The 20313-nt window shown below is 49.7% G+C and overlaps 1 protein-coding gene across 1 annotated transcript in view; it reads right to left on the bottom strand.

Moving 5' to 3' along the window:
- Positions 1-2389: 2389 nt before the first annotated feature.
- Positions 2390-20313, bottom strand: part of MCM2 (minichromosome maintenance complex component 2) — a 19012-nt gene continuing 1088 nt past the window's right edge. Inside the window, exons 2-16 of the mRNA XM_024220456.3 lie at positions 19662-19846; positions 18696-18871; positions 16336-16599; positions 15122-15341; positions 14543-14750; positions 13671-13805; positions 13198-13389; positions 11678-11771; positions 10529-10779; positions 9465-9591; positions 9101-9213; positions 7742-7984; positions 6623-6805; positions 4811-4966; positions 2390-3607 (exon numbers count right to left, since the gene is read on the bottom strand). Coding sequence (XP_024076224.1) covers positions 3497-3607; positions 4811-4966; positions 6623-6805; positions 7742-7984; positions 9101-9213; positions 9465-9591; positions 10529-10779; positions 11678-11771; positions 13198-13389; positions 13671-13805; positions 14543-14750; positions 15122-15341; positions 16336-16599; positions 18696-18871; positions 19662-19846 — 2658 coding nt within the window. The 3' untranslated portion in view covers positions 2390-3496. The remainder of the gene's footprint in view (positions 3608-4810; positions 4967-6622; positions 6806-7741; positions 7985-9100; positions 9214-9464; positions 9592-10528; positions 10780-11677; positions 11772-13197; positions 13390-13670; positions 13806-14542; positions 14751-15121; positions 15342-16335; positions 16600-18695; positions 18872-19661; positions 19847-20313) is intronic.

Below are 20313 nucleotides of genomic sequence, written 5' to 3'. Positions count from 1 at the left end.
TTCACTCCAGGGACCCTGGATGCTCGACAGTCTTAAGAGGAGGAATATGCCTTCAGGCCAGTGTTAGCGAGGAGAGTCAGAGTGCCACAGGAACTGGAGAGGAACCCCCTTTCCTACACCCACACACTTCTATTCTGTTAGGAATGTCAAATATTAAACAGTTAACCAATAAGTATTAGTCTTACCGTTAATATATTGCAGTTAACGTTTAGAACAAATTGGCAGCAGCCCCGACCCCCCTACAGTGGGGGGCTGGGCAGCAGCCCCAGACCCCCTTGTGCAGGGGCGGACAGCAACCCCAGACCCCCATTGTGTTTATGATTAAACGGTTAACCAGTATAATTATTACACCTCTACTCTGATATAACGTGACCCAATATAACATGAATTCGGATACAACGCGGTAAAGCAGTGCTCCGGGGGGGCGGGGCTGCACACTCCGGCGGATCAAAGCAAGTTCGATATAACGAGGTTTCACCTATAACGCGGTAAGATTTTTTGACTCCCGAGGACAGCGTTATTTCGAGGTAGAGGTGTAGTTTACACATGTACTTTTTAAAACAATACTTACATCCCTAGTACTGACACACCCACAGTGTGGATACTTCCCAAAGGGGGTAAAATGTGTGACCCTGGCCTGTAGGGGTCTTCCACTAGTGACCCTATGTCAGCTGTAGCAAGGGCCATAGATTCAAGAATTGTCCTGCACAGCTGGGCTGGACAATGCAACAAGGTGAGGGGTGAAGCCAAGTAGCTCATGGTGTGTAGCGCATTGGGGGCAGGGCTAGCAACATCTCAAACTGAAGGTCCTTGACTCCTTGCCCTCTTCCAGTGGAGGCATCTCCTGCCTTGAGTGACAGAGAGGAACGAATGGCTGAGCCAGCCACAGAATTCCCAGCTGCTCTCCCAGGCCATTTGTCCCTCACTATGCCTTCCCCACCACCTCAGGCAGTAGCAGGTGAGGTGTTCAAAGCCCTGTACACTAAAAATCAGAACAAGCTTTGGGTGCTACTGGGATGCTGTTCATGCTAAAAGGTTCCATCCAGGTTACCGCCTTTAGCCATGATTATGAAAAGAGCTTTAAACTCAGATCACCCCAGCTGGTTACAAGTTATAGGTTGTATCCACACCCCAGCTCTGCCATGACAACCACATGGGCACATCCACACCTAGCATACTAGTTATCATATTTATATCAGTACATTCTGGAGACAAAAATCCTCCAGCAAGGGAGAGGGTGCCAGGAAGACATGCCCATGAGCCGCAATGGGAAGCCCTGCCACATCGAGCCCCAGGGGAAAGTCAAGCCAGTTATACTAACACCGGGTAGGAGTCTGGTTTACACTGCACAAAGGGAGCAAGAGTCATGTACTAACCTAGATCACTGTTAGCTGCCCTGCTGCCAAGAGTTATAGCCAAGCTGTGTGGGGATGTGACTGATGGGTAAGGAGCCACCACCACCAGTAACTGGAGACAAGTTCTGTGAAAGGCATCTAAACACCAAGGAGTTTGCCTGGACCCCACATGGCGGGTACAGCCATTTCCAAGACACGTTCTAGAGTAGGTGGGGGCAGTCTAAACCCAGGTTTGAGGCTGTTCTACACCAGTCGGGCAAATTGCACTTAAAGCCAACTAGCTGAACTGCTCTTGGACATGGTCTAGGGCTGTGCCACAGTAAAATGTAAGTAGCAGCCACTCAGCCAAGACTGCAGATTGACATGGAGGCTGTATATTAAAAAGGAAGGGAACTGGGGTTACTGGGCTGCAGTTTAAGGCCACGGTCACAGTGCAGTTCACAGGAGAGGCAGGAGCCTACGGAGAGCCAGTGGAACACAACAGGGGGTTGAGTGGTTTAGAACAGTGGTCGGGCCTGGCCATCAGACCCACACACTCTATAGGAACCAGAAAAAGTCCACAGACCCAGGTATCATTCAAAGGCCCAGCCACTACTGGCCTCAGGCAGAAATGGTAGAGCGTCAATCATTCTCCTTGCCCTGTGCGGCAGTCTCCTATTGTCTCATCACGGTGAGGAAATGCTGAATAGCCTAGAGAAAACTACTGAGTGCCCAGTCTGTTCCCCACCCGCCCATCCCCAGTGCTTCAATAGGTGCCCAGTCCATTCCCACCCCTCCTCACAGTGACAGTTACCTGGTAAGTGCAAGTAGTACAAAAGCAGGGCCAGGATATCAACCCCCAGGAGATAAAATGGCTCCTCCCTCTCGCTGTGAGCCTCCATTTTGAATGGTGGAGCAGACACATAGCAAGACAAAGGATGAGAGCAGGCAAGCCACTCAGTCATGCTTATACTTCCTTACTGCAGTGGGGGAAATTTCCAGAGGAATATGAACACAGGCATATTCAAAACACATGTATTCAAACACACAGTAAAAGACTCGCAGTCGAATATACAAAAAGCAGGTGTGACACAGGAACGTGTTCAGACTACCCGTCCCCCAACAGATTTCTTCCTGCATGTTGTCCTGCTGGGGTTCTCGCCCCCACAGCTCTCACATCTGTGGCGTCTCAATTGACTTTGCCCTTAAGAACACTGGAACACTTTGCACTGAAGACAGGCTCGCCAGCCAGCTAGCGTTCTGTACAAGCTAGGTTGCTTTAGGACTGGCGGGGGAAGGGGGAGGGTGATGCTTCATTCCTAAGCCCACAATATAGCTTAGGTTCTGCTGCTTGTTCCAGTTCTGACCTGTACCCCTATGTAGGGCAGAATGTGCCACCCACCAAGGTATTTAACAACCCACTAGGGACTTTGGACCCTGCCCCATGCAAGACAGATGCAATACCGGCCCCCTCCTTTGCCAATAACCACTTAAAGAGCTCTAATGTTTGAAGCGTTCGTGTTCTATGTGCCATGTTAAAGTCTCACCAAGCCCCTCCTGCTGAGCCCAAGCACAAGGTTGGCCCATGAAGGGGCCTAGGGAAACGTCAACTGTCAGACCCAAGGGATTCAGCCTGGGAGGCCAGTTTCTCCCCATCTCCCAAGGAGTCCGTTTCAGATCTCCACACACCAGTCCTGATTGCTATCCATTAGGCAGTAACCAGAAACAGAAGGAGGCTGACGGCTATGGTGATCTCACTGAACGTATCTGCCAGCGAAGGAACGCCCTTCTGCTGGTACTGCTCCAGCCGTGCCATCAGGGGGAACCTGAAGTCGGAGCTTGGCATGGAGGAAGTGGGGAGGGTGTAAAACATCCAGCCCATGTCACAACCAGCAATTCTCACCTATCAGGTTCAGCTAAGAGACAAAAGAGTTACCAAAGCTGCTAACAAACAGACTTAGCTGGGCCTTTACCTATTTAACTCTATTTACAAGTCCTTCTGCAGCTCAGCACTCCTAAGGCACTCCCTTAATCCATAAGGCACAAAGCAAGCAAGGGAATGGCTGAGTGCTCCGGTTCTCCTATTTCCAGTTGCATTCCTGGGTGGGACACATGCCGACTTCTCCTCTCCCTTGCACACAAGGCAGTCTCTGCCGCTGTCCTTAGAACTGCTGGACGATCACCTTCCGTTTCACGTCGCGGCTGAACTTGTTCATCTTGAACAGCTCGCTGTCGTAGAAGGCAGAGAGGGTGTGAATGTTGATCTGGCGAGCCTGGGAGAAGAGAACAGAGGGAGGCGTTAATGCTCATTTCAGAAAAAACTTTCCACTGCAGAGGGCTCACACCATTCATGAAAATGAGCAGTCTCTGCTCAGCAGAGGCCCAGGCTTGCAGCAGGTCAGGACCGAGGAGAGTGCATGGAGGATGCTAGCTCAGCACCTGCCTGCTTTCTGCCTGTCCTTTACTTCCATTGGATCTAAAATGCAACCATAACTAGAGAAAGCTGAGACTCATCATATGCAGCATACACCGAGTTACCCTGGGATTTCTGATCTGCACAAGAGCCTTCTCTAATAAGAGGGGCTGAATTCGCAAACCACTCTGGTGGACCTGACATTTGAAAGAGGTACAGTTATTAGGCACGTTCCATGACAGTGACCAAGACGTAAAGAAGGAAGGAACGGGAAATTTGATACTCTCCTGGTGCCATGGACTGTTCAGAGACGTCCCCCGTGAGGGCCAACAGTTCAGTTTGGTTAAAAAAAGCTTACAGGCAGACAGGGAAGCCGTGAACACTCAGTGACTGGGGCAGTGGAGGGGAGGGAGGACAGGAGTAGGTATGATCTTTACTGATCACTGCTTGTATAATCACTTGCTTTTCCCATCCTGAGAGCTCATTGTCCAATCAGACTAAACTCCATGGGGCAAGCACCAGCTACTCCCCGGGCTCTGCTGTCCAAATACTGCAGCACTAGACTAGCGCACGAGAACCAGAAAACAAAAAACTGATCAGGAATAAGTGAAAGCCACTATTCTATTACCCAGATAGGAGAAAAGCGAAGAGGCAAGAGACAGACTGAAAGCTAGACTTCATTTAAAATGGCTTATGTCTAATGCCACATTCTTCTGGTGCAGCAACTCAGGCAAGGAAGTTTTGAAAAACATTATTAGTCTGACAGTGTCCCTTTAAAGGCACCTATGACCCTCTGGCAGATTGACAGTGGTAATAGAGTACCCTAGAGAAGACTCTTCAAAATAGACATCCCAACTCACAGTCTGCTAGGGCTGGAACAGCTGGTTTCTTGCTCCTCTCTGGTATCACAAGCATCTCCTTTTACATACAGCAAGGAGAACTCTGGACCATTAGCACTGAAGGTTAAGGGGGAGTTCAAGGATCCAGGGGCAGGGAGCAGGGGAGGGTCAGGGAGCAGTCAGTCCCCCCTGGCAGAGTGCAGTGCATAGAACCTATCCCATACCTTATCCACCAGGTCTTTCTCTGGCACCTCAATGGTGTCCTGCTGGGCCCCATAGCGGTTCCTCTGATACATCACCTGTTCTGCCACAAGCTGTTTCAGAATAAACAGCAAGAGCTCGTTGTTGTCTCGTCTGAAAGCCAGGTAACGGGAAAAGGTCTGGGAAGCAAAGGAAGATCCAAGAGGGTTAGAGTCAGAGGGCCACACAACCTATGACCGGCACGCAGGACACAAGTGTAACAGCTGGTCTACACTTAACCATTAGATTGACCTAGCTACATCCATCAGGGCTGTGAAAAATTTCTCTTCGAGGGCCGGGGTTAGGTCAACCTAATCTCTGGTGTAGGCAGGGCAAGGTAGAAGGAAGAATTCTTCTGTTGACCTATTTAATACCTCTTGGAGAGGTGGATTAAGTACATTGGTGGAAACCCCCCTTCTGGCAACGTAGGAAATATCTACACTACAGTGGCACAGCTGCAGCTGTAGCGCTTGTAGTGTAGACATACTGCGTGGGACGGTGAGGCTTAAGCTGTCAAGTAAAAAACGAAAACATTCATTTCCATTTCACACCCTCCTTCAGGGTTCTGACTAACCTTTGGAACACAGGCCTTTGCCAGCCACGTTAGTGGCTCAGGAGACATTTACAGAATCCATAGGGTGAACATATTTACTTTAACCAGGCTGAGGAACCTCCAGCAGGTGCTCTCTGATCTTGCAATATAGGATATCCCCACAGGCTTAGGAACCAACCCTGATGCTCCCCGAAGGCTGGAAGACAGGGCTTTTGGGGGAGGACCCGCCCTTGGGAGAAAGGTCTATATAGCAGCATAGTCTATATATGGCCTGGAATTCTACAGATTTCACAGTGACCTCCCAAGCTTAAAACTTGCTGATCACAGCCCCCAGCCCAAGAAAGCGGCCAGGAGTCTCACAGACCCAAGCAGTAACTTGAGCTGAGCCAATTGAGCTGAGCAGCCAGCCAAAAGCAGAGCATAATTCAAAGCCAGGATCTTTGGCTCTTAGGAAAAGCAGACATTTGCATGTTAAAACCAGAGTGACCAGGATGCAGCCCAGGGTACCTTCCCATATGAAGTGTGTGTGCGTGTGTGCGCGCGCACACACACACGCCAAGATGCAACAAAGGAGATTGTACAATTGTCTACTTCTGTTTGGTCACCATTAAACTTGTAGCAACAGGATCAGAGCCCAGTGCCAAAGCAGGAAGGGAGGAGAGGGAAAGAGGAGAATGAGGCAGCACAATGCTCCTGGTACACAGAGGCTGGCTGGATCATACACGTCTCCTTTAAGGTAACTTTTTAAACATTTCTCTAAATCTGGTTCCAACCTCGGCACAGTGTAGAACAGGCCAGGGGGTGCTCTAAATTACACCTGCTTGTAACAGCCTTCTATGGGCCATTTCACTAGCCCAGAATAGCCATAGAGCAGTGCACTCTGGCCATATCCTTTCTGTCCCCCAAGATGCCCTGTACATCAATGCTAAACCCCAAGATGGGTTTGTTCTGTGGAGGTGGTATAAGCTCCTTTACCTTATCAGAGCAGGCAGAAGGACTGCACCATAAAGCAGCCAAGCCCAAGCTGTAGCCAGCCCTTTGTTTTCAGTCACTGTGGCTTCCCCACATCCCTACAGAGTAACACGGAGCTGCTCACTAAGGCCCTGCTCGCACTGGGGTCAGAGGTGAAGATCAGTGTTTTAGCCACTGTCCAAACCAAACTGGTTTCCAACCCGATCAGTTCAGATGGAGCCTTAATCTAGCTGGTTAAGTGACTCCAACCCATGAGCCCCTTCCCACACACCTTCCGCATGCTCCTCATGACGCTGAACTTCTGAGTGTCAATGAAGCTCTCCAGCATCACCCTGATGGCCATGTTGACGTCGTCCTCCACCACATAGTCCCGCAGGTGAATGCGGGCGTGGGCCTCAGCCATGCGGATCATGGACTCGATGTGACGCACCGTGATGGGGATGCTGCCAGTGGCCTATGGAGCGAGGGGAGGGACAATATTACAAGGGCACACAGAACATGAGAGAGAGCAGACCAGGCTCTTTACACTGGCCCTTCTCAGCCCATGCATGTCTGCTTGAGATGCAAAGCTACCTACTGTAGGTGACTGGTCATGAACCCTCATGACCAAGAAGCTTCAGAAACCAAGGAAACCGCACCACCTGCTGGCAGGCATAGTGCAATATGGAGAAAGGCAATTGATACTTATGGGCCTAGACAGACAACACCATTAATTCACTTAAAGGTGAGCTATAAAGGTGCTTTTGCCCCTTATTTTGCTTTTTTTATGATGAGAGGCATGAAAGGGTTATTCCCCCCTGCTCCCCACCAATTCTTAGTAGGGAATTTTAAAAAATACAGATTAAGCCAGACATTAAACTACATTTTTCCAAGATCCATGAAACTCCTTGTGGCCCCCATCAGATTCAGTTGAGAAGAGGAAGATCCAGGATCCCTCGGGGGGAGTCCATAGTCTCAATGGGAAAGCACTGCAGCCATAGCGCTTTCCTCAGCCCCCAGGGGTGAAGGTAGAGAATGTGACCGCCTCAAAGGAAGTCCAAAGACGCAGCAGGAGCTTATGGGATTCCACAGCAGCAAAGCCAATATATTTAAGATAGCTCCATCGATTCCTACCAGAGAGCGCAATGGAGCAGAACGTATTAGCCTTGTGGCATACAAAACCTCACTACTAACCTATGTACCTTTACATTCAGATGAGGCAGAACCACTTATTTACCAGGTGTCTCTACAACATTGGACACAGTCCAGTCCTTTTGCCCAGGCAACCCAGAGCTTCATACCCAGATACTATGGTGAGGGACACAACATGAACCAGTAGGCAGATCTTGGGGTAGTCCACTCCTGATCCAGGTAGCTCCCCCCACTTAGCCCTTTATTTAAGTCTACTCACCATGGACTCCTTCCGGAGATCACTGTACATCCGGGCCACCTTGTCTTGGTCCATCTGGTTTAGCTTAGGGTGGACCTTCTCCTTGGCATAGATGATGTATTTCTTCAGGATCTCTTGGGGGATGGGATCCACGCCATAGGTGTTAGGGAGGATAATCTCCTGGGCATCTCCATTCACTACGTCTTTGCTGCCAGGGTGGTGTTTGATGTGGCTTCCCACGACAAATCGGGCTAGCATCTCGTCCTGCAGGACAATGGTAGGAGTAACAGGCATTGGAGCCATCGCTGCTTCTGCAGCTGAATTCAACCACACAGCTGTGTGCTGCAGACAGACAGCTCAGTGGTTTGAGCATTGGCCTGCTAAACCCAGAGTTGTGAGTTCACTCCTTGAGGGGGCCATTTAAGGATCTGGGATTTCATGATTGGTCCTGCTTTGAGCAGGGGGTTGGACTAGATGACCTCCTGAGGTCCCTTCTAACCCTGATATTCTATGACCTAGCAGAAGCTTGGGGATAGGTGCGCAGTCAGCCAATGGTTGTACTCAGACAAGGGGACCCAGACTGATTCCCAGTCCGTCACAAGCTGGCGAAGGCTTGAAGAGTCACACTCAGTCTTTGGAAAAGGGGAGCAGGGGCCTCATGGCATTCAACAGAGACCCCAGTGCATGTTGGAGCTATGTGCACTGGTTCCAAAAGGGAATCTCAGCCAGTTGCCGGGTGGAGACTGTGCTGCAATAGGGACAAGTCACATTTATAGAAGCAATGTCATTCTTTTTTGGGGCAGGGTGGAAATCCTCACTACGCTGAAGGGGAAGTGCCCCAGGAGCAGAAACAATTACAGGAGCTCTCACAGCATTAAGGATGGGGCTGTACACAGCCCTGACAGACACCTAGGTTTGAGTAAGGGTCTGGATGATGCTGGGAGATGTTGTGGCGTCTTTGCGGAGAATGGGGGGGATGAAGCTCTCTAGCCTCGAGGGAAGGGGTGTGGTGCAATCCCCTCTCCATGCCCTGAATGGCCAATTCAAGGAGTTAGTCACTCAACTGGCCACAGGGTGAAATGGAGACAGAGGCAGGGGCATTCAAGGAATTGGATGAAAGGAACGTGGCTGGAATGAGATAAGTCTTAGGGGTGGAGGTTGGGGCCCCCAAGCGGCCTGTAGTCAACGACCTGCTGAGGCTTGGGACACTTCACTTGGCAAAAGCACCAAGGCAAGGGGTAGCTCTGCCCTATGCCCCCCTTCCCACCACTTCAGTGCTATCACAGCATGGTAGGCATCAGAACCCAACCAGCTCCCTGTCAGCATGGGCAGTGGCACCCCCACCACCGCATAAGCTGTGGGTCACATTTTGGCTTGTACCTGAACTGGGTCCACCGTGTCTCTCACCACACACAGGACATCGAATCGAGAGATGATGGGCTCCGTCAGATCCACGTTCTCCGAGAAAGTCAGCGACGGGTCATAGCGCCCACCTGCATCACAGATGGATTCCCTCATGGTCAAACAAGCTCATGTGCCCCCCCGAGAGACCCTGCATCCAGCATCATAACCTTGTTCCTGTGGGTTTGGTTTCTGTCTCCAGACGGCACATGTAGTAACAGAGTTAGAGGGTCTGGTGACCAGAGGTACATAAAGAGGCAGTGCAGCAGTTCTGGTGACTGCAAAACTGATACCATGGGTCTGAGACAGGGACTCCCTGCGCTCCTTGTCCCCAGGTACTTACCTATAGGGTTGGCAGCAGCAATAATTGTGCAGCGGGCCTGCAGAGAGGTGACTATGCCAGCCTTCGAGATGGAGATGCTTTGCTGCTCCATGGCTTCGTGGATGCTGGTCCTGTCCTGGTCGTTCATCTAGGAGAAAGCAAAGACTTTAACATACACTGGTGCCCACTATTCTGCAGAAGGCCAAGAGTGAAGGAACATGTTACACAGGGCCTCACGGTCCAACGTCCATGAGCCTACACTAGGTGCGTGCTGCCAGGGTCGCAGCGGGAAGGGAGGGAGAGGGGAAAAAAAAAAAAAAAAATCACCAGTCCCTACCCACTTCACAAGAGCCTGCCGTACAGAGCTGAGAAACTTGTTTTAACATTTCCCCGGGCAGGAGAGGATGTAGGGTGGATCCATGAGCCCTAGATTAGGGGGCACAGATATTTCAAGGACAGGAGGCATCTGCTTCCTTCACTGCTACAAACTGCCCTTAGATCCTCAGATTCATTCCTTACCTACCTGCTGCTGGACCTGTGGGGAGCTCAGCAGATGGCTCAGATTCAGGCCAGCCCCCTCTATCCAACTGTGGTGGCAAATCCAACTTTCACTTGCTCTTAGGAGACCCATTAAAATCTGGCCCAGCTCAGTAGCAAGTGATAGCTCACACCACCTGATGAGGTCTCAGTGGCCTATGGGAAACGGAGTCTCCATGCAGTTCCTAATGACACTGGCACCACACCAACAGAATGGGCACTCGTTAGCCCCAGAGACCAAAGAATGAATGGGAGACAATCTGAGCTCCCTTCATCCCTCCAGGGATGAAGTGCTTCAGCAGGGGGCACTGCATGAAGGGTACTTTGATAACTTTCCTGAGCATCACACACGCACGTGAACTGCATTGTGAGCCTAGCCAGGGCCTAACAAAGGGCATCCACACCAGCCTGGGTCATTCTCTCCCAAAAGCAACAGATAAAACATTGGTGGGGGGGGAAGTCATGAGCCACTGAACTCCTCAGCCAAGAGAGCCCCTAACCCACACCCCATTAGCTCTGCTTTACTGCGTAGATAAGTCGGTGCTCACCTTGTCAAACTCATCTATCAAGCAGACACCCCTGTCTGCCAGCACCAGTGCCCCTGCCTCCAGGGTCCACTCTCTGCTGACTGGGTGCCTCTGGACATAGGCAGTCAGACCAACAGCAGAAGCACCCTGGCCAGTGGTGAAGATGGCTCTGCTGGACACCTTCTCCACATACTTGAGGAACTGAGATTTGGCTGTGCCCGGATCTCCGCAAAGCAAGACATTGATATCGCCACGGACTTTGTGTTTGCCACCTACAGCCAGGTCAGAAATAGGAGAGGACTTAGGGAAAAGTAGCTTTTATACACTTTAACAATGATACTGCCCTCTAATGGAGCAGTATGTAATCAAAAGGAAACAAGAGCACTAGGAAGGGGTGAGTGTTTGACAGGGAAACAGCGTTGGGTGTTCAGGGTTTGTTAGAGTTTGGCAAGAACCGTGAAATCTGATGGTTTCCCTCAGACCAGGAATGTGCAGGTGGGTCCATCAGCACTCAGAACACTACTTCCTGAGCAAAAGCCAGGAAGTCCTGTTTAAAGATCAATTCCTTCTGCCTCCCTCTTCGCCTCCCACCCGCTGCCACCTTCAGTGTGAGTTTGAGTTGTGAACATTTCGAGGGGTTCCCAATTCACTCACCAATGGAATTACGCAAGTGCAAAAATCCACCCAAATAGATCTGCAAGAGATCCAGGGTCACCGAGCTCTAGTACACATGGCTGGCCCAGGGCCTCTCGGCCCTCCCCTTGTGGAACCTGGTTCTTTTACTTGTAGGTGTGCGATGTCGCATTTCTTCCCCCAGTTGAAATAAGACACTTCGTACACAAGGAGGAAGCAGTGAGGGTTCCCCAGGCATCAGACCTGCACAAGGACACTAAACCCAGAATGCTAGGGGCAGAGGTATGTTAAACCCATGATGCTAGGGGCCTAAATTCTAGCTCTTCAGAGCCGGGAGCTCGTCTTCACTATGTGTTTCTACTCCTGTAGAGTGGAACATATGTTCCTAGTTCTATTCACAGAGACGTCCCCTTACTCTACTACTCCTGATCCTCTTACCCAGAAGTCACATTACAAATATAATTCCTAACTTCCTTCACTGCACCAGTAGAAACAGGTCTGGAATCACACACTGAATACAACTGACAACACACCTACCAGGGTTTTTGGGTTCACCACCAAACAGGGCAAGGGCCAGGCCTCTCTTGATGTCTTCATGCCCATAAATAGATGGAGCAATGCTGGCAAAGATCTGAAAGGAAAGGCAGAGGAGTTTTCAGTGGCCCATCGTATTCAACATTTAGCATGAAAAGCAGCAAGACTCATTAGCTACGCGGCTATTCTAATCAGTGGTTGAAGTCACCCTGCTGACATCAAGGATTCCTTTATTATATAGAGAGGAACATCGCATCAATGCAATAATACGACCGATACCCCACAAAGGTTCTATGATAGCCTGGTGTTGATGAGCAGGACACAATGTGCAATCCAGTGCAGGATTCGCTATTACCACTACATTCATACTTCACACTAAATACAGCGAAGAGACTGTACGTGTTACTTTGTGTTCTGAGTTAGAGATCCTGATTCTGGCTGAAGCCTGTTTAACTGATACATTAATATTTGACTATTATCAGCAGGAATAACTAAGATTGGTGATCTGCTGTGCAGATTAATGGCTGAAGACCAAGTATTTAGATTACAGGCAATTGTTTTTTTTGCATGCCCAATTAAGGCAAGTTCTGTCAAAATGTTGGATATTGGTCACTACTGATTTCAAACCTACTTTTTTTTGGACAAAGAACTGAAGTTTTATTTCCAAAACTCTGGCTTTATAGATGTATCAGCTCCACCCAGTGGAAGTAAAGTTACAAACATCAGACTCTGCAATTAAAGACAGGATAGAGATGACCGAGATCTCATCCTTGCTAAAGGATCTGAACCCACCACATTACGCTTCCTGCCCTACGGGTGCTTAATCTGGCTCTGCGTCCTTTAGTGTATCAACTCGGGTCTTGGCAGGTTACAGGGTTGCTAACTGAACAGTTTAAGCCAGTCTTATTCCTTGCCCACCTGAAATCACAACCCTCCTTTAAGAAGGCGCAGGGACAGAATGTTTTAAGGGGAAGATGCTTGTTTTAGGCACTTGCCCTTAGAGAGCAAGGCAAGAGAGACAGGAGATGAGAGCAGAACATTGGAGCTAGATCTTCTTTCTGCTCTCTCCACTAGGCAGCCACTGCTTCAGGGAGACACCCATCAGCTGGCATCAATCTCGTTTCAGAACTGCCCCTGAGGAGTCTCTCTGTCAAGTCCAGTGGCTTCCCCAGTCACCTTTTCCTATTTTATCCCTGTTGTGGTGTGAAAGGCTTGTACAAACAAGATGGGAATTAACTATCCAGGAGGAATGGTGAAGTTGCCCCTACACAAAGTGCTGACAAAAATTTACAAAGCAAACTAAGTGTCTCATCCACCTCTCTTCAGTTTCTCACTCTCGTTGACAGCCATCTTAGCACTACAGGGGGCAAAACATTTTCAGAGAGAAGCTGATTTTTGAGCTGATGGTGTCCCTCTAACTTGAGATGTCCCACTATAATATCACACAGTTTAACTTTGTTCTCTGATCTGGACTCATGCAAACAACTAGCTGCCAGGAGGAGAAATGTTTCAAGCAGACTCACTTTCTCCCCAATTTGCTCATCCTTAGACAGGCCTATGATAACCTTCATGTCCTCATCAGTCAGTTCCCCAACTGCCACCTTGTTGTCTTTCTTGGCAATGTGATTTGCCATGATCACTGTTGCAAATACTGGGAATCCATTGGCTGTGTTCAGTGAGCCATCGTAGTTGTTGTGATAGATCCCTGTTAGCTCCTAGAAGGCACAGAAAGGGACAAGGCAGGTTAATGTCTAGGTAGCAGGGAAGTACCAATTTACATGGCCCGAGACTGTCTCCTCCTCCCACCAATACTCCATTCTCAAGACACTGGAAACACGACTTTCAAGCCCAATCTGACATGTCTTAGAGCTAAGACAGGCCCCAATATCACCCCTCCCCACATACACACACGGAAGTGACAGTTCAGGTTCTCACAATGCCCCCCACAGGGCTGAGAATAAGTTTAACTGCTCCACGCTCACCCCAACGGACTTACAATCTCATCCCCTGGTTTGCAGCTGTCGACCAAGTCAGCAAGGAGAATGGCATCCTTGGAGCGAGGCAGCCTGCCAGCTGCCACCTTCCCAGGGCTCTCCTGGATTTTGATGCGCTGGTAGTTCTGGTAGACGGTCTGGGATAACAAACGTGAGTTGCACAGTGAGTCAGACGCCCTCAAAGCCTGCACGGGTGCTTTTCAAAGGGCCTTTGCAGAAGAGGCCAGGGAGAGTGCTGGAGCAGTTAGTTTAGACTTTACTAGGCTCTAAGTAAACAGCGGGGGCCAGGATTGGCTGGGGATTGATTAGAAGTAGCTTTAGGGCTAGAGACCGTCCGCTGGATAGACAGCCCTGGAAATGGCGGAAGCTTCTGCCATGTTGCCCTGACCAAAGCATTTCACTCTCCAGCACCCACCTGCATGACGGAGAGGTTAGTTGTGTTTACCCATCCCGCTCCTGGCTCCATTGTTGAAACACTTGGGTAAAGACACCCAGCTTGTAGGGAGGAGCATGGTATAGTGGTTAGGTCAACAACTGGGAGCCAGGAGCTTTGAGTTAGTAGTTCTGCTATTATCTTGCAGTGACTCTGTGGCTCAGTTCCACTAGCCATGCAATGAGGCGAGGAGGGTGGTTTGGAAGGCTCAGTAGTTGCAACCCTGCAGCACTTCAGGTATCTACATAGCACAGGGATCAACATGGTATCAGACATGCCCTTACACCGGCCAAACAGATAAGGACTCTCAGGCCCAGAGACAACTGGATCTAGATCCAGGGACCAGACCTGTCATCAATCCAGTTCCTCATTGGACAGAGGTGGGAAGAAGGTGCCACTGCAGGAGATGTGTCAACATTGTATAAAGGGTTTAAATTTTACCTCTTCCATGTTGATTTCAAAGGGGCCAACCGACTGACACTCTGGGCAGGAACCGGGCTTCACCTCCTGGTTCTGGGACTGGAAGAAGGGCCCCAGGATGAAACTGCACTTGCTACAGTTGTACTTGACCATGCTGAGCTGAGGCAGGACCCCTGTGCAGCTTGTCACTACGCCGCTGGTTCGGATCAGCTGGTTCAAGTGCAGCTGCCTAAAGAGAGAAGGGAAGACATTGGCAGGCTCCAGGGAAGGCAGAAAGACCTGCGACAGCCTCCTTGCAGCAGGCACCGCAGATATGATACCCAACGGGGAACACTGATCAGTGAGCCTATTCTCACATGTCTGTGGTTTATCTTTTGGGGCATCAGAAACATTATCTTTGAGCAACTTTAATAACAGAGCCCATCATCCTACTGGGACAGGCTGGATCCATTGGCATCCTTCCCCCAGCATAGCCCAGAGTTCCTATTTTCTCACACAGAACTTTAGTCAGTGTAGCTCCAGCAAGCCTCACCATCCCAAACACGTGGTCCAAAGGCCCTCATAGGACCGGCCATCAGCAATACCAACTCCATTGCCTACCTGAGTGACCGCAGCTCTTCTACCAGAGGCAGATGCGAGATACGGACATGGATCTCCTGAGCAATCCGGTCGTATTTGGGGTACATGGCCAGCACCACTTCCTTGGCTGCTTCGTCAAAGATCTTCAGCATTTCAGCCGGGGCCTCTGGCAGGAAGTAGGCAAGGACATGCTCCCGGGCAGCCAGATCTTCATAGTTCACCACCAGGCTCTCTCTGTTCTCTGTAGAGGGGACAAGTAGGGTGGATTTCATCTGTAGTCAGTGTTCTCCTCTAGCCAATGTTCTACTGCATCTCTCCTCACCAGTATCAGATTTCTGATCGCTGAGCTGACAAAGAACAGGGAAGCTTCCCAAAAAAGCACAGAAGTCCAGTGCAATGTTTTCAAGACTGAATGGCCTTGCCACAATGCCTGGTCATACAAGCACCTCCAAAAAACTAAATCAGCGACTACTAGCCCCTGGGATGTTGTGCTTGATGACGGACCCCCAAATCTGTGCCTCATGTAAGCTCTATGGGGTAGGGACTGATATTTTGCTTTTCCCCCTGTGTTTGTACATCGCCTAGCACAATGGGGTTAAACTAATAACACCTACAGCTACATGAAAACATTCTTAGCAGATTCAATGAATTTTGCCTTTTCTATTGGCCAACTATTCTTTTTCTTCTTCAAGATCAGTCATCAGCATTTGTGGCTCGCTACTACAAATTCTAGGCTGCACTGCTGAGATGAGACTGTCTCCGAAGTCATATGGCACTGTTTCTGTTCCCTGTTTGAACGATCTGGTTCCTGGTGCAAATGATGCCAAGAAACAAATAAAAAAATTCCTCTTCGTCTTGTATCAGAGCCTGTAAGCTTCCAATCTGCACCCCTATGCAGCACTTCCTGCTGGCAGAATTCAGCTGCACAATGGAAAGTGAACACAAAAGGGGCATGAATTAAGAAGTTAGAGGAAAGTTTGCAGCAAAGTTCTGCATTATTCAGCCAGCTCCATCAAAAGCAACAAAGCCCCTAAAAAAGCTGATTCAGCATTTGGGGTAGACAGGAGAGGAAGAGGACATATGGAACAGACAGCTGTAGAGTGCCACAGCCAAGGAGGAAGGGGGAAACGCCGTATCAGACACCCCAAAGTGTGTTCTACTGCAAAAAAACAACAAAGAACATCCAGGTGGGTCTGCTCATCTGCCACTCCCACCCGCCCCACAGTCAGCCGTACCTTTGCACATGTCACTGATCCTCTCCTTGAACACATTGTGCCCATGGTCATCCACATGGGTCTTCAGGAAGTTCTTGAAGCGGTGGTAGATCTCAAGCCGGGGAGCCGCCATAGACACCCACTCCCTTACTGAATGTCCCTTCATGTCTTCCAGATTCTCAATGCTCTCAATCATGTCTTCATCCTCCTCCTCTGCCCCATCTGCAGCCCGTTCCGCCAACCGCCTCTTCCGGGAAGGACGATCCTCATCTTCATCATCACTATCTGAAAGTTTAAAGAAAAAGAGGTGTCACTCAGAGCTGACATTCCTGCTGTCTACACCTCCCTGCTCCACTTCTATATATATAAAAATATATATAATGAATGGACCATAATGTCTTTGCAAGCGTGGTCAGAAGTTCTCAACACATAGCCAGACCAAACTAAGCTCTATTCTACCACCACAGAATCATAGAATTGTAGAACTGAAAGGGGCCCCAAAAGGTCTTCCCAGTCCCCTGCACTCAAGGCAGGACTAAGTATTATCTTGACCAGTGGTGGGCAACCTGTGGCCCGTCGGCCACCGCTGCAGCTCCCATTGGTCGGAAATGGCGAACCGCAGCCACTGGGAGCTGTGGGCAGCCGTGCCTGCGGACAGTCAATGTAAACCAACTGTCACGCAGCCTGCCAGCAGATTACCCTGATCTAGACCATCCCTGACAGGTGTTTGTCTAACCTGTTCTTAAAAATCTCCAATGACAGAGAATCCACAATTTTCCTAGGCAATTTATTCCAGTGCTTAACCACCCTGACAGTTAGGAAGTTTTTCCTAAAGTCCAACCTAACCTGCCCTTGATGAGATTTAAGCCCATTGCGTCTTGTCCTATTCTCAGAAGATAAAGAGAACAATTCTTCTCCCTCCTCTCTGTAACAATCTTTTATGTACTTGAAAACTTATGTTCCCCCCCGCCCCACCAGTCTTCCCTTCTCCAGACTAAACTAGCCCAATTTTTTCAATCTTCCGTCATAGATCATGTTTTTTAGACCTTTACTCATTTTTGTTGCTCTTCTCTGGATTCTACCCAATTCGTCCACATCTTTCCCGAAATGTGGCGCTCAGAACTGGACACAATACTCCAGTTGAGGCCTAATTGGAGTAGAGCAGAAGAATTACTTCTCGTGTCTTGCTTACAACACTCCTGCTAATACATCCCAGAATGATGTTTGCTTTTTTTTGCAACAATGTTACACTGTTTACTCAAATTGAGCTTGTGATCCACTATAACCCCCAGATCCTTTCTGCGGTACTCCTTCCTGGGCAGTCATTTCCCATTTTGTATGTGTGCAACTGATTGTTCCTTCCTACATTGAGTACTTTGGATTTGTCCTTATTGAATTTCATCCTATTTACTTCAGATCATTTCTCCAGTTTGTCCAGATCATTTTGAATTTTAATCCTATCCTCAGAAGCACTTGCAACCCCCCCAGCTTGGTATCGTCCGCAAACTTTATAAGTGTACTCTCTATGCCATTATCTAAGTCATTGATAAAGATATTGAACAGAACCAGACCTGATCCCTGCAGGACCCCACTTGATATGCCCTTCCAGCTTGACTGTGAACCGGATAACTACTCTCTGGGAACAGTTTTCCAACCAGTTATGCATCGACCTTATAGTAGCTCCATGTAGGTTGCATTTCCCTAGTTTGTTTATGAGAAAGTCACACGAGACAGTATCAAAAGCCTTACTAAAGTGAAGATATACCATGTCTACCCCTTCCCCCCCCCATCCACAAGGCTTGTTACCTTGTCAAAGAAAGCTATTAGGTTGGTTTGACACAATTTGTTCTTGACAAATCCATGCTATTACTTATCAACTTGCTATCTCCTAGGTGTTTGCAAATTGATTGCTTAATTATTTGCTCCATTATCCTTCCAGGTACTGAAGTTAAGATGACTGATGGTCTGCAATTCGCCAGGTTGTCTTTATTCCCCATGCCAAGCCAAGCACTGGTCTACAGAAGCCCCCAAGCTTTAGGTACCAAGAGCAAGTTACAGAGATATGGTTTAGACACTGGCTTTTCCGAGATTATGGAGGCGAAAGCAAGAGCCCCATGCGGACCCCAAAAACTGTACACAGAGGTTGACACCAGAACCTGTGTCCAGAGAGAAAGAAGGGGGACTGGACTGGACATCAGGGTTGATAATTATCCTTCCTCTAAAGGGACCAGGGGACAGCCCATCAGAGACGGTTCATTGCTTGGTTTGAAGTCTCCATAAACAGGCGTGCAGCAGTCTGCCCAGCACTTACCAGGCATGACTAGCTTCTCCCGAAAGGGCAGGTTACAAACAATCACTTTTAAAATCTCATTGACACGTACCGTACAGCAGCCCCCTCCTCATGCGGCCCAGGCCACGGTCCAGCTCACGGTCCCTCTGCCTCATTGCCTGTTCCGCTGCCTCCCTCTGGCTGGCAGTCAGTTCCTCCACATCCTCATCATCCAAGGCCAGGCCCTCAGGTTCATAGACATCCAGCTCTGGAATCGGGCGGTAGTCCCTACGCACACACAGATCTAGCTTAATCAGCTTTGCACTTCAGCCAAATTACAGTGTTTTTCCAGCCGCTTTACTGTTTGGGGCAAGGTGGTGTCAGAAGGAGCCACCAAAACAGAGAGGAATTTTACAATTCCACATTACCAATGGCAGAAGCTCCAATACTATGGTAATGAATACCAATATACAAACCCAGACTAACAGTCTCTGTACCACACAGATCCCTGGTTTGTTATTGGACCTGGGGTAGATGATGTTTCTTTTTAAATCCAGTTGCAAAGGTTCCAATACTTGTAGAGTGAACAGTTTTGCTTAAGAAGTAGGGTTGTGAGTGTCATGCTCCCCTGCGTGAGGGGCTAGTGCTGATCTGAGCCAGACAAAGTCCAGGCAGGAAATGTACAAGTTCACCCCCCACAACTCACCCAACGCTCCTCACACCCCTGCTATCCTAGCCTTGGGTGCCTGTCCATACCCCTCACCAGGGCTATGCAGCCCCTCTGCTGTTCCCATCCCAGGCTTCTCTTCAGCAGACACATCCCACGGTGCTGATAATGCCTTTAGAAACACCTTCATAGTTTGAACATGCTGAACTACAAAGGGCTATTCTGAAGGGTGCACAAACGAGGACCAGGCTGAAGACAATGAGTTCTCTCCCTAATGCCCCTGAGAAGAATCTGAACCTGTGTCCAGAGGTGAAAGGCAAATGTACTGCCCCCTTTGCCAAGGCGCTGCCTGCACAGAACACCCCCCCAGGAGCTTCTCACACCGTCGCCTGATGGCTGCACACTCCCTACCTTTCCATCCCATCCCCAATCAGCTCTTCCCCATCCTCCTCCTCTTCGGGGAGCCCCTCGGTCCCCAGCAGCCCCTCCGACTCATCCTCAAAAGGAGGCAGGTCTCTGCCCGGGCTGGAAGTGAAGGCATCTCGCCGAGAGCTACGAGCAGGACTGGTGGCCACGTTCTGGGACTCGGAGGAATCCTACAGGAAAGGCAGAGTCACGTTAGAAGCTGGCAGAAGAACAGACTGTCCCATAGAGCATGCACAGGTCCCCCCCTCCCCCCAATGCAGGGGCCACAGAACTAGGTAAGGTGGAAGGGATGCTTAATGCCCCATGGGTCTACCCTCCCAACAGGCCCCATAATGCCAGAACAGATCTGGGAAGGGACAGACCATCTCCCCCAGGGGAAAGAGTTAAAATAATCTTCAAATTACCCATTGGGCAGATCACGGTGTGTGTCACAACAGAGACAAATCACCTTTAGGGGCCTTCTCCCCCATGCAGAGCCCAGGGTACCCAGGGAGGAGTTCTGTACCCCAGGGCCCCCTCCACCATGCAGAGCCCAGGGCACCCGGGGGGGGGGGGGGGTTTCCATGCTCAGGGGCCCCCTCCCCCATGCAGAGCCCAGGGCACCCGGGGGGGAGGGGGTTCTGTGCCCCAGGGCCCC

This window comes from Terrapene carolina, unplaced genomic scaffold, assembly GCF_002925995.2.
Source record: "Terrapene carolina triunguis isolate 2854851 unplaced genomic scaffold, T_m_triunguis-2.0 Scaffold89, whole genome shotgun sequence".
Lineage (NCBI taxonomy): Eukaryota > Metazoa > Chordata > Testudines > Emydidae > Terrapene > Terrapene triunguis.
This window is presented reverse-complemented; position numbering and strand designations above follow the sequence as displayed.